The 14,845-nt window shown below is 45.2% G+C and overlaps 1 protein-coding gene across 1 annotated transcript in view; it reads right to left on the bottom strand.

Annotated features, from left to right (window-relative positions):
- The window catches only part of DNAJC3 (DnaJ heat shock protein family (Hsp40) member C3), a 67,399-nt gene extending 53,078 nt beyond the window's left edge, over nt 1–14,321 (bottom strand). The window contains exon 1 of the mRNA XM_077812721.1: nt 14,227–14,321. Within this exon, the coding sequence (XP_077668847.1) occupies nt 14,227–14,308 (82 nt within the window). The 5' untranslated portion in view covers nt 14,309–14,321. The remainder of the gene's footprint in view (nt 1–14,226) is intronic.
- Nucleotides 14,322–14,845: the final 524 nt, after the last annotated feature.

Raw genomic sequence — 14,845 nt, 5'->3', positions numbered from 1 at the left:
TCCTTTCGGACTTAACTCTTCTGCCCCTCTCCAAAGACCCAGTTATAATGAAGAAAGTCTAAATACTGTAAGCCACCATTTTAAAAGCAGCTGTTGAATATGCATCACTAGCTACATTCTACCTAGCTTTTGCACATACAAGATTCTCTACATCCATATAAGGTAGCAAAATACATTGTCCTCTCCTGTTGTAATTAAAATCCTAAATACAAGGATCACATGCTGTGCATAACAGAATGAACATGAGCAGTTTTTTTTTTAAATATAAAATTTACTTCAATAACCCGATCATGAAAGTGCGATGGATAACTCTGTATTCTCTTCACTGAGTGTCCACACAGAAATTTTTGAAGTTCCCTTTAACTTTATTTCATGCTCTTATTTAAGGATCTTTACAAATTCAAGTCCTAAATACAGGTTATTGTACATATTTTGATATTATAAAAGGAATTTAAACAAACACGGACAAGAACAGTGTTTCATATTCTGTTTGCCAAGTGTCAGACTTCCCATATGCAATATTCAAGTACAGTAACACCTATAGAGCAAAGTTGCACAAGAGACGTCAGTCCCTAGTATATTATGAAATGTGAACAAAGCCAAGCACTTTCAATCACGCAGGCAGTATAATTATTACAGTATAATTTGAGTTCATAATTGTTATTGCTGCAGAGACTCGGTATCTAATTCTGCATCCACTGAAATCAATGGGGGAACTCCAATCAACTGCTTGGTGCGGGATCAAGCCCAGCATGTGTAGTGGTGAAAAGCATTTCCTTACATCATTTTTAAATGTGTTTCCTTTTAATTTAATTGAATGTCCTTTATTCTTCTATCTTTAGAAAAGTTTTAGACATCTGTATGTATGACATCCACAGCTACGTAAGAGAGGCTTTAGAAGGTGAGGAAAATTGAACACTAATGTCTCAGGGCATAAGAATATATGGCAAGAATGGGGAAACTTCCCTTATGGGCAAGTTATTTCATAATTATTAACCACACAATTTCTTGTGCCCTCCTCTGGAACATCCGATACGAGTCAGTTTCAGAGACAAGATGCAGCGATCAACGAACAAGTGGTCAGAGCCAGTACGGAAATTTCTAAAGTGGAACAATGGCTGGTCACTCTCCTTTTCTCTGTTCCAAATTCTGAGAGAAGTCTCTTGGAGAGAAGAGTCACTTTGTTTAAAAAACAAGATTTTGGCCTCTTTGTGAACTGACTTTCTGCAAGCCAGATCATCATCTGGGAATTTGGGTTGTGCTCCCTCATTACACTGCTGAAGTAGCTCCACTCCATGGCTCTGATCCCCTCCTACCCAGTAACTGAGAAAAGTTTCCCACTGAGAAAACTTCACTGACCTGAAATACTAACTCAAAAAACTGATACCTCAAACATATCACTAGATTAACAAAAACTACAGGGATGTCCAACACTCAGATGGGGATTCTAGACAGGTGGGCCTATCAATAAAGGCAGGGTTCTGATGTCACTGCAGGATCAAGCAGATGCTGGTCAACTGGAAGGAGGTACTTAATAAACTATAAATACCTGCGGCAACAGCAACAAATGGTACAGAGACAATTAGTGAGAGTGAGTCACTTGTACAGAATGTCCCACTTCAAATTTGCTTTAGTGTGAAAGCCCTTTTTGAAGAGTCAGATATTCTACTGGATCACATTTCATTTCAGCTGAGGTCAAAAGACAGTTTTGGCTATGGACCACAGCAGAATCAAACAAACAGCACTGAAATTAACATACATTCATTAACAATAAAACTACACTGGCAGCAGGTCATAATAAATAGGGTCCTTCACAATAACACAGCTCTAAATGGAGACAGCACTTTTCAGGGGCTCCCCCCTCACCCCTTTGTCCTCACACTTCAATTTTGTTTGCATGACGAACACAACATTTCTCTACCAGCTTTATCTTTTCTAATTCAGAAAAGATTGATTTCTCTTGGTCTTTGGAATGGTGTTTGAATCTGAACCAGCCTTCTTCACTTCCTTGTTCCTAATTCATCATCAATCATGTCAGTAGAGTTCCAAGAATAGAGTTCTACAATAAGACTTACTTGTTCTAAGTAGTATCTTTCATATAAAGTGTCTCAAAATAATTTTAAGAAGAGTTATATAATACAATTCAGCTATCATGCCAGAGAGAGTAAAATTAAAAGGAACAGACAAGGGCAAACAAATATATTCAAGGAGAAATATAAGAAGGCTGTTCCAAATGCAGGAGATGTGAAGGACAGTTCCCTACAGTAACCACACTGTCAGAAGCGACAGAGGAGCCCAGTGCTAGATGAGCAGAGGGAACTTGAATGGGGAGAGTGGAAAAACAAGGTGTGAAACACGCAGAAGCAAGTCCAGAGTGTTTTATAAATCAAAGATGACAACTATGAACTGGATTCTGAAATGGGAAGTCAGTGAAATTGTTTGAGAATAGGGCTGATTTGATAATTCTTTGTATACCTGAGAAAAACAGTGCAACATTACATAAATGCAGAAGTTTGCAGTACTGGAACTTGGGGAGACTACCAAGAAGAGACATGCAGTACAGCATACAGAAGATGAAGGCATGCACAAGGATTTCAGCAGAGTTAAACTGAAAGAAGCAGCACATTCAAAATCTTGACAGCATTCGTGTAAGGAACAGATATGAGATGTGGTGATGGAGAATTACGCCAAGAGTAGTACAATAGGAGCAAATGAAAGTTCTGAGCAGCGACAGCCACACCCAAAGTAAAGTCCCCAAAGCCTTGGGGATTTAATTTCCAATGATATTTCTTTCTTGCTGTTAATTAATTAGTGATGGCTCTCCAACTCCTTACAGGACTTCAAGTCTGCAGCTTCTGGGCCCACTCCCACTGATCTCCTTAGTTCCAGCACCTGCTCTTAAAGAAGCAGCAGGTGAGAGGATGCTGTGATCCTGATCCCCCTTTCCATTCTGTGAAAAGAACAGGTTGGCCTGTGTCTAAGCTAGGATTTAAAGGTATGTTAGAACCTATTAGCCAATACATTCTAAGAACCTAATGAAGAAAGGCAATGTGTACTTCAAGACGTTAAGGTTTGATTCAAACAGCTAAGCAGAAGTAAACATTAGACTGCCTTAGCTAAGTGTAGACAAAAGTAACATGTGCTTCCGCTTAGCTGTTTGAGTTAAACCTTAACATGTGTTGAAGTACATATTGCCTTTCTTCATTAGGCTCTTAGAACCTATTAGCCAATACATTCTAACACACCTTTAAATCCTAGTCTAGACAAAGGCAAAGAAGTTACTCCATTCTCTGTCTTCTCTGTCATTCTGCGAAAGTGCTGGCTTTCTCCTCAAGAAGAACAAGCAGCATGCGGACTAGTCTGATCCTTCTCTCCCCATCACCTCAAAGGGACAGCAGAACCCAAGCCCCACTCAGAAGACCATCATTTCTACTCACTCTGGGCAAGCATTAATGCAGGTATTCTGCTATTTTAGATCACGTATACCTAACATAGAAGGGATGTACTGTAAGAAGTTATGCTTAGGAACATACCAGTACTGGACACAGAATACAGTTGTGTAGCATCAACACAATTCCACACTTACAACCTTATGTATGTGCATGTTGAACCTTTAAGGTATTTTTTTGCTACAATACAGTTACTGTAGGCAGATTACAGCCTGATCCTGCAAGTAGGGTTGCCAACTTTCTAATTGCAGAAAACCGAACACCCTTGCCCCTCTCCCTCTCTAAGGCCCAAGGGTGCGGGAGGGGTTGAGGTCTGTTTGGGGGTGCAGGCTCTGGGGTGGGGCTGCGGATGAGGGGTTTGGAGTGCAGGAGGGGGCTCCAGGCTGGGGAAGGGCAGTGGGGTATGGGAGGGGATATGGGCTCTGGGCTGGGGGTGCGGACTGCAGGGTGGGGCCAGAAATGAAGGGTTCGGGGAATGGAATGGGGATCTAGGCTTGGCAGGTGGCTGAGGTGTGGGAGGTGGTGAGGGCTCTGGCAACCCGACCTGCAAGGTGAAAGTATCATAGCGCAATCAGCTCCATTAGGGGGTGGGGGAAGGGAACACAGAATGGAACCCTTAGTGCCACCTGTGAAAGACATGGAACAGCAGCATAATAAGTTCTGAATACTGTACGCTGACTTGGTTACTGGGATGTTTACTGTATGAATACAGTGGTTAGTTTAATAACGTGCGGTAAGGAAACAATGGCCCATGACAAGCCACCCAAGGTAAAAACTGGAGGATTGTTATGAGACAGTGGAAAAGCAAAATTGGCTCTGAGGAGTCTGATTCGATCTGTTGCTGAGCTTACCAGACTGGTTTGGTCCAGATGGATAAAAGTACAAGAACTGATAGTAATTAAGATTCTGGCTGGAGAGAGAGTGACACACACACACACACACTCTCTCACCTCACTCTCTCTCTCCCCCCCTCCCTTTCTCTCCCCCTGGGTAAGGCAGTTGTTGGAAAGATGTTGGAGGGGAACAGACTGACATCCAGGACCCTCTGGGGTGTCTGAAGAAACTAGACCTGACTAGGCTACCATCAAGGAATGGTAAGCCTATAGTTAAGATAGTTCATGAGCTTGTCTACTTGCTGTTTTTTTCTAGTTTTTTTCATTTTTTCTAATTGTTTAATTTCAACAGTGAAACAAAGCAATGTTTTGATTTGTAAGAAGGCTGTCTTGTCACTATATGCAGCACTGGTCACAGACTCTTGAAGGGAAGAACTGCAGGTGTCAAACCCAGCTGGACCTGCAGGGTAAGCATGGCTGATAGGGTAGCTCAGGCCAAACTGAGTAGGAGTGGGAGAATTGCAGAATGCCACCCAAAGAGAGGTAAAGGCACCAGGCCTGATAGCTGAGGGGATGCACTCAGAGACAGAAGGCAAGCGAGGTGCAGTTAGCCCTTTATCCCTGCCAGTAATGTTTATTTCTACTTGCTTTAGCTCAAGAAACGAAATATTAGGTTTCCTGGTAGCTATATCCTGGGAGCAGAGAACTGTTATTAGAATGTCTGATGCTAGATTTTAGAATGTACAAACTTTAAAAATCCCCTAAATCTCTATGTATAACCTTAAGAGGGACTCAGTCAAATCGAAATCTAGCCCATTTAAAAAAAAAAACAAAAAAAACACCACCTTAAAGCAGGTTCAAGTTTCACATGTCCGAGTCTCCCTGCTGAGTTTGAGATTTTTCCATAGCATTTTTCTTTTCTTCTTCCAAAATGTACCCTTCTTCCCTGTGGCATGTGAAAGGCCCATGCAAACAACAAGGGAAGTTATGTGACTATACAAACAAAACAGTGAAGTTGACTGTTGTCAAGGTTCCTCCCCCACTCTGAACTCTAGGGTACAGATGTGGGGACCTGCATGAAAAACCTCCTAAGCTTATCTTTACCAGCTTAGGTCAAAACTTCCCCAAGGTACAAAATATTCCACCCATTGTCCTTGGACTGGCCGCTACCACCACCAAACTAATACTGGTTACTGGGGAAGAGCTGTTTGGACGCGTCTTTCCCCCCAAAATACTTCCCAAAACCCTGCACCCCACTTCCTGGGCAAGGTTTGGTAAAAAGCCTCACCAATTTGCCTAGGTGACTACAGAGCCAGACCCTTGGATCTTAAGAACAATGAACAATCCTCCCAACACTTGCACCCCCCCTTTCCTGGGAAATGTTGGATAAAAAGCCTCACCAATTTGCATAGGTGACCACAAACCCAAACCCTTGGATCTGAGAACAATGAAAAAGCATTCAGTTTTTTACAAGAAGACTTTTAATAAAAAATAGAAGTAAATAGAAATAAAGAAATCCCCCCTGTAAAATCAGGATGGTAGATATCTTACAGGGTAATTAGATTCAAAAACATAGAGAACCCCTCTAGGCAAAACCTTAAGTTACAAAAAAGATACACAGACAGAAATAGTTATTCTATTCAGCACAATTCTTTTCTCAGCCATTTAAAGAAATCATAATCTAACCCATACCTAGCTAGATTACTTACTAAAAGTTCTAAGACTCCATTCCTGGTCTATCCCCGGCCAAGACCCAGCATACAGACAGACTATAGACAGACACACACAGACCCTTTGTTTCTCTCCCTCCTCCCAGCTTTTGAAAGTATCTTGTCTCCTCATTGGTCATTTTGGTCAGGTGCCAGCGAGGTTACCGTTAGCTTCTTAACCCTTTACAGGTGAGAGGAGCTTTCCCCTGGCCAGGAGGGATTTCAAAGGGGTTTACCCTTCCCTTTATATTTATGACAACTGTACACAAAGTAAGAGGCCATAAAAATAAAGAAAATATGTATACTAATTTAAGTTGTTACATGGAACTAAAAAAGGTTAAAAGAATTTTACATGAAAGTGTGATGTTTAAAATGACAGTCTGACATTTTGCTATTAACTGCTGATTCTTTTTCTAATGTTTCTACGTATTGTGGAAAGTTTTTCTGAGGTGAAACTCTAGTGTGCATAGAGCAGGAAGAGGAGTGCCCACCACAAGGACCTTTCAGGAACAGCACAAAGGTGCTCATCAACAGCGCAGATTTCAGAGTAACAGCCGTGTTAGTCTGTATTCGCAAAAAGAAAAGGAGTCCTTGTGGCACCTTAGAGACTAACCAATTTATTTGAGCATGAGCTTTCGTGAGCTACAGCTCACTTCATCAGATGCATACCGTGGAAACTGCAGCAGACTTTATATATACACAGAGAATATGAAACAATACCTCCTCCCACCCCACTGTCCTGCTGGTAATAGCTTATCTAAAGTGAGCAACAGGTTAGGCCATTTCCAGCACAAATCCAGGTTCTCTCACCCTCCACCCCCCCACACAAATTCACTCTCCTGCTGGTGATAGCCCATCCAAAGTGACAACTCTTTACACAATGTGCATGATAATGAAGTTAGGCCATTTCCTGCACAAATCCAGGTTCTCTCACTCCCTCACCCCCCTCCAAAAACCCACCCCCATACACACACAGACTCACTCTCCTGCTGGTAATAGCTCATCCAAACTGACCACTCTCCAAGTTTAAAACCAAGTTAAACCAGAACATCTGGGGGGGGGGGGGTAGGAAAAAACAAGAGGAAATAGGCTACCTTGCATAATGACTTAGCCACTCCCAGTCTCTATTTAAGCCTAAATTAATAGTATCCAATTTGCAAATGAATTCCAATTCAGCAGTTTCTCGCTGGAGTCTGGATTTGAAGTTTCTTTGTTTTAAGATAGCGAACTTCATGTCTGTGATTGCGTGACCAGAGAGATTGAAGTGTTCTCCGACTGGTTTATGAATGTTATAATTCTTGACATCTGATTTGTGTCCATTTATTCTTTTACGTAGAGACTGTCCAGTTTGACCAATGTACATGGCTCCACTAGCCGTCACCTTCAGCCCCCAACTAAAACCCCTCCAACGCATTATTAAGGATCTACAACCTATCCTAAAGGATGACCCAACACTCTCACAAATCTTGGGAGACAGGCCAGTCCTTGCCTACAGACAGCCCCGCAACCTGAAGCAAATACTCACCAACAACCACATACCACACAACAGAACCACTAACCCAGGAACTTATCCTTGCAACAAAGCCCGTTGCCAATTGTGCCCACATATCTATTCAGGGGACACCATCACAGGGCCTAATAACATCAGCCACACTATCAGAGGCTCGTTCACCTGCACATCCACCAACGTGATTTATGCCATCATGTGCCAGCAATGCCCCTCTGCCATGTACATTGGTCAAACTGGACAGTCTCTACGTAAAAGAATAAATGGACACAAATCAGATGTCAAGAATTATAACATTCATAAACCAGTCGGAGAACACTTCAATCTCTCTGGTCACGCAATCACAGACATGAAGGTCGCTATCTTAAAACAAAGAAACTTCAAATCCAGACTCCAGCGAGAAACTGCTGAATTGGAATTCATTTGCAAATTGGATACTATTAATTTAGGCTTAAATAGAGACTGGGAGTGGCTAAGTCATTATGCAAGGTAGCCTATTTCCTCTTGTTTTTTCCTACCCCTCCCCCCGATGTTCTGGTTTAACTTGGTTTTAAACTTGGAGAGTGGTCAGTTTGGATGAGCTATTACCAGCAGGAGAGTGAGTCTGTGTGTGTATGGGGGTGGGTTTTTGGAGGGGGGTGAGGGAGTGAGAGAACCTGGATTTGTGCAGGAAATGGCCTAACTTCATTATCATGCACATTGTGTAAAGAGTTGTCACTTTGGATGGGCTATCACCAGCAGGAGAGTGAATTTGTGTGGGGGGGTGGAGGGTGAGAAAACCTGGATTTGTGCTGGAAATGGCCTAACCTGTTGCTCACTTTAGATAAGCTATTACCAGCAGGACAGTGGGGTGGGAGGAGGTATTGTTTCATATTCTCTGTGTATATATAAAGTCTGCTGCAGTTTCCACGGTATGCATCTGATGAAGTGAGCTGTAGCTCACGAAAGCTCATGCTCAAATAAATTGGTTAGTCTCTAAGGTGCCACAAGGACTCCTTTTCTTTTTTCTATCAACAGCGCAGTGTAGATATCTGGGCTCCGGCTCGAGCCAGGATCTGGAACCCTCCTCCATTCACAGAGCCCTGCCCCCACTCAGGTAGGTCTGCCTTTCAGAAGCAGGGAGGCACAGCTAGCTACAGCAGCAGCTGTACTGCTGCTAAAAGCAGTTAGGCAAAGGAGGTTTGGGAAGGGAAGAGACTGAGAAAGGAACACCTGTGCCACTCACTAGGGATACGGAGTAACTTTGGATAGTAGCAACTGAGCAGAAATCCCCTCCACTCCCAAAGATGGAAGTGACATTGGGAAGGGGTGGGGGCAAAAGAAAGTCACCAGTGACCCTCCTTCCCTCCAGAATCTGCAGCGGCCTGGGATCAGTGAGAGGAATCTAGTGAGAGGGGAAGGAAAAAGGAGAGTGATAAGGAGAAGCAGTTCCCAGAAGCTTAGCAGAGAATGAAGCCAGCTCTGAGTGCTAAGCTGCCTGCAGAGCTGGCCCATCTTTTCTCCCCCTCCTTATGACCAATTTGCTTTTCTACTTGGATGGAGGGACAGAAGAGAAACAGGGCATTTCCATCTAGTCCTCTCTTCCCAGTTCTAGCTTGGGGTGGACGAATATCTTTGATCCACAAGGCTTTAATTTGGCACAAGGCCCCTCTGCTGGAGAAGTCAGGGACTGGGCGACGGGATGGATCACGTGATGATTACCTGTTCTGTTCATTCCCTATGGGGCACCTGGCATTGGCCACTGTCGGAAGACAGGATACTGGGCAAGGTATCCTTTGGTCCAACCCAGTAGGGCCATTCTCATGTTCTTAAGTCAAAAGAATTCCAAAGGAAGACTGGGGCTCATTTTCAGTCAGGTACTAGAATACTAGGGAAATGGCAGTGCAAGCTGCAGTTCACCTCCAAAAGTTCTGGAACCTTTTCCTAACTCTGAGATAGACATCTGAGGTACAATACCAGCAGCCATGTCAGACTTTAGGTTAAAATACGCTCCTTCGTCCTACAGATTTTACACAGCTAATATGAACTTCTACAGCAAGTTAACAAGTTGCAAAGGGAACTTTTTAAAAGTCACAAAAACCATGAGGAGAAGAAGCGGGATTTTTTACCCACAAAAGCTTATGCCCAAATAAATCTGTTAGTCTTAAGGTGCCACAAGACTCCTCGTTGTTTTTGTGGATACTGACTAACACAGCCACCCTTCTGATACTTGACATCATTTAAAAGTCACAGTTCGACTGGTGGTACCAATGTTACTATACCAGACAATTTCTGTATGATTTTTAATTTTATATAGTTTAAAGATCCCAAAGTAATGTTACTTAGAAGGCCTTTCCTTTCTCTGTGAGCGGTTTGCAAGGCCAAACTGCTCAGCACATCCTGGGACAGAGAGTTTGTTCTCAGAAGAGATAAGACTTTGCAAAACCAACTGTTCCTCAGAACAGCACACAGAGACTCCCACCCTTCTCACCTTCTTTATCTTGCTTGTTATGTACGTTATATGGTAAGGGGGTTAAGCAGTTTCCTTACACCCTAAGAGTTGTTAAAGTTAGAAGCAATATATGTTGAACTAAAGCTCAAAAATGCGTGTGAATGGATGCTGTGTGTAAATAGAAGATGAATGGTTAGGAGTGCCAGCCTAAGAGTTACCACTTCAGTATCAATTGGCCGAAGAATGACCCCCAGAGGGCAGACTGGAATCCACCCAACAGCTTCAAGGATTGGAGAATCGAAGAACAAGATAACATCTGGCAGCATGGAGCCATCAAGGATGTGTCATCTGCTGATTGATTCAGCAACAGCAGGATGAAGCCACCTCTACAGGCAGGGCCGGCTCTAGGATTTTTGCCGCCCCAAGCAAAAAAAATTTTGGCTGCCCCCGCGTTTTTTCCCATGCCTCCCCGCCCCTGGCTCCACCCCAACTCCGCTCCTTCCCAACCCCTTCCCCAAATCCCCAGCCCCGCCTCCTCCCAGGGCTTGCCACACTTTCCCCCCTGCCCTAGCTCACCTCCGCTCCGCCTGCTCCCCCGAACACGTCGCAGCTCCGCTTCTCCCCCCTCCCTGTCAGGTGAAGGAGAGGCAGCTCGTTCAGGGGAGCAGCCAGAGCAGAGGTGAGCAGGGGGGGGGCACAGGAAGTAATGGGGGGGATTTAGAGGAACTGCTCCCCGCTCCAGCTCACCTCCGCTCCACCACCGCCGCCTCCCCTGAGCGCGCTGCCGCTCAGCTTCTCCTCCCTCCCTCCCAGGCAAGGGAGAGGCAGCACGTTCAAGGGAGCAGGCGGAGCGGAGGTGAGTGCGGGGGGGGACCTCAGGAAGTAACGGGGGGTGGGAGGGTAGAGGAACCACTCCCCGCCCCAGGTCACCTCCGCTCCACCACCGCCACCTCTCCCGAGCATGCCACCGCTCAGCTTCTCCTCCCTCCCTCCCAGGCTTGCTGTGCAAAACAGCTGTTTCGAGTGCGGCAAGCCTGCGAGGGAGGGGGGAGAAGTGGAGTGGCGGTAATGCACTCAGGGGAGCGGGCGGAGGCGAGCTGGGGAGCATTTCTAGGGGCCGCATGGCTGGCGCTGGAATGCCGCCCCTAGAAATGTGCCTCCCCAAGCACCTGCTTGTTTTGCTGGTGCCTAGAGACGGCCCTGTCCACAGACTAGCATAGGAATAAACTCCTATAAAAACAGACCCTAAAGACTAAGAACTTTGAGTCTGGTTCTACAATCGCCCTCCAGGAGCATCGGATGTGCATCCGACAAAGACTCGGCTCCACCCTCATGCCCAGGTTACCTGGCCAGTAACTTGGCATGAGCAACCTCTAGGCTGGTAACTGTAACAACTTTGCAGAACCTGTATGTGTATGTGTGTAGGAGTGAATAGGATGTAGTAAATATGACTGTTTACTTGCTTTGCCACTTTTGGTATTTTGTGTGAGTACATAGGATAGAATGTTTATGATTACTTGTTTACTGTGCCTCTTTTTGTATTCACAATAAACGCAGCATTTTAAAAGATCTTGTTGGGTTTTGTTTTACTGGTATAACACCAGAAAGAATGAGGTGTGGAATTGGAGGAACATGCACTGACTGACTTTCTTGGAAGATGAGCTGGTGAAACAGTTATTTTCTAACTAGTTCTAATAGTAAACTCCAGCATCATCTCTTCCCAAGAGAATCTCAAACTCCTCTTAAAACCAGGGAAATTGTGACTTAAAATACTGCTTCTGTTCCAAGAGAAGAAGAGATGAACACAGCCTGCAGGAGGGTCGAAACCTCACAGTAATACACCACTCCCATTTACAAATCTCCATTTCGTTATTTAACTCTTTCAGCACTATAGAAAGAGTAAGAAGAAACTAAAAATGTACATGTACAAAATGATTTACAGCTATGGAAAACGTGAGTCATGTATTACATTAACCACTCATATACTAAAATAAAATATTACTTCATAAGAGATATTAAGACATAGAAATTAGAGATGAAAAAGACCTAATAGATCATATTTTGGCCATCCAAGTATCTGTAGAACTGTTCTTTGTCTAGAGTGCTTTGTCCAGTCTAGGTTTAAATGGTACCCTTCCCTGGGAGAATATTTCACAATCTGCTAAAGCTTGCTATTAGGAAAATATATACAAAATTAGAAAGTAAACTTGCAACTACCAAGGCCACAATCAACAAAGCACCAAGGTCATCCATGCTCCTTGCATCTATAGGAACATATTTGGAAGATGAATTATCTACAGATGCTTAAAAACAAGTACAAATGCTTAGGCCAGTGGTTCCCAAACTTGTTCCGCCACTTGTGCTGGGAAAGCCCCTGGCGGGCCGGGCCAGTTTGTTTACCTGCCGCGTCCGCAGGTTCGGCTGATCACGGCTCCCAGTAGGCATGGTTTGCTGCTCCAGGCGAATGGGAGCTGCTGGAAGCAGCTTGGGAACCACTGGCTTAGACTGATTCATCTGGTGTTAGTACTCTTCCTTTAACATTGCAGCAGAAGCAGCTGGGGGAAAACCAGTACAATCCTGCAGCATATACTTATACAGTACAGTGTATCTTTGCCACATTACATTCAATATTAAATTGTCATTCAGCCAGGACACTCCACTTTTTAGACTTCTCATTTAATACAACTTCAAAGTACATTTCTAACCTCCAGAGTGACTACAGCCCTTAGAAAGGTCCATATTCACTGAGCTGTGACAAGAAAAGGAGTACTTGTGGCACCTTAGAGACTAATCAGTTTATTTGAGCATAAGCTTTCGTAAGCTACAGCTCACTTCATTGAAGCTCACGAAAGCTTATGCTCAAATAAACTGGTTAGTCTCTAAGGTGCCACAAGTACTCCTTTTCTTTTTGCGAATACAGACTAACAAGGCTGTTACTCTGAGCTGTGACAGTGAAGCAGTTTTTTTTTCTTTCTTTCTCATTCGTTACAAGCAATAATGCGAGTTTTGCAGGCCAAATTGTGTCTTCTGATACATCTGTACAACCAGCTTTCAAATTATGCCCTCACAAACACCTGTGCAACCCCGTTAGCTGAGGGAATAATTTGTTCTGCAGAACCACTATTCTTGGCAGCGACGAATGATTAAAAAAACCCAAAACAAAACCTAACTTGATTTTCAGAGCCCAGAGCAACCTTACAGGGCTAAAAGTTAGGAAAAAAAAGACTTTTACTTGGAAACTGAGCAAATCTGTATGGAAATCAGTGAGACACCACAAGTATGGAACTTCATAATACCATTTCCACATGGCCATTCTTTAAGCTAGATCCACAGTTTTAAAATCATACAGTAATTAGCATCCTACCAATTTCCCTAGTTTCTTTTGAAAACAGATTAAGAAGGTCTAAGAATAGAAACCAAAATAAATAGAACTGCACTTGCTGTAGTTTCAACAAAACAAAGCTACAACACAAAACTAGAAATATCATTAATTAAATACTAGGATTTTTAAAAGCAACAATTAATGGTGATGGCTGCATTTATTTCTAGTCATCATATTTGTATTAAAATCTATTTGAATTTAGATCTTTCAGAAACACTTATTCTTTTCAAAGTGACTGTCCACTGCCCCCAACTAGAAAAGTTACAAACTTTTCTATTTTTTACTGCCATCATTCTCTGGTTGTACCCAGAATTAATGGCAGTGCACCTTTGACAATCCCAACGCCGGCTGACATTCCCTGCCCATCACAGATTTATCTCCCTTCAATACCCACAGGCTGGCATTGCCCCCAAGCCCACACAGATCTGCTCTCCCTCCCAGGTGGCATCCTGGCACTAGAGCCCAGCACAGCGCTGCTGCGGTGATACCCCTCAACGCGTCAGGAGGTTAAGGGGCATAATACTCAAAACCACTCAACGGTGCTGTTGTGATGGTAAATAACCCTATGATGTGGTAATACGCGAGAGTGCTCAGGGAAGTGCGGGCTTCTCTGTGGTGAGCATGATTACATATCACTGAAAACCAAACCAAGGCACCAAGTCTAACCTTCGCCTCGCCCCCCCACCAGCCCGGCGCTGCTCCGCCCCATGCTCACCCCGCAGTGCCAACCTCCCCCACACTTCCGAGCCCCTCGTCCCAGCACCACATCACTCCCTGCACGCTGGGCAGCAGCTTCCCCCGGCAGAAGGCTGGTACCGCCCTGTCCCGCCCCGCCAGCAACAGCAGCCCTGTCCCCTCTCCCCCGGCAGCGTGCAGCGCCGTGCACCAGCGCGGGCTCGCCCCGCAGCCCCTCACCCTCGCCGAGCAGGTCGAAGAGCACCAGCAGCAGAGGCAGCACGGCGCCCACCTGGCCGGCGCACGCGCTGGCCGACACCATGGCGATACGGCCACGCGCGCCCTAACCCCCCGCGCGACTGCGGACCCCGCCACGCGCCTCTGGCAGGGCTCTCAGCGCGGTTCCACTTCCAAGTTCGGTGGGGTGGGTCGTGGGCGCCTCCGATTGGCCGCGCCGCCGCCTGCCCGGCCCCCTTCTAGGGAAACGTGGAGAGCCCGCGGACTAGTGTCAGCCGCCGCTCCCCTGACGGTACTGCGCTTGCGCGCCAGGCGTGACCCGCGCATGCGCAGGACCCACAGTTGAGGCTGCTGCCCCGCCTTTGCCCTCTCCCGACAAGAGAATGTGCTCGTTCCTCGTGGGCGGGTAACAGGGGCGGAATGAATGGGGACGTGTGAGGGGCAGTAAGTGGGGGGAGAGTAGGGCAGGAGGAGCAGGAGCGAGAGGCTTGTGCATGTGCTCAGTGTGTAAATGCTTTGCAGCCTGCCCAGGGACGACTCGTTAAAGCCTCAATCTGGTCCAAAACTTTAGCTCAGAGGTACTCCGTCTTTCTTGGGCCAGGACCCATAGAAAGGGGGGAAA

Source organism: Eretmochelys imbricata, chromosome 1 (assembly GCF_965152235.1).
Source record: "Eretmochelys imbricata isolate rEreImb1 chromosome 1, rEreImb1.hap1, whole genome shotgun sequence".
Taxonomy (NCBI): domain Eukaryota; kingdom Metazoa; phylum Chordata; order Testudines; family Cheloniidae; genus Eretmochelys; species Eretmochelys imbricata.
The sequence above is the reverse complement of the archived record's forward strand: the minus strand, read 5'-3'. Positions and strand labels throughout refer to the sequence as shown.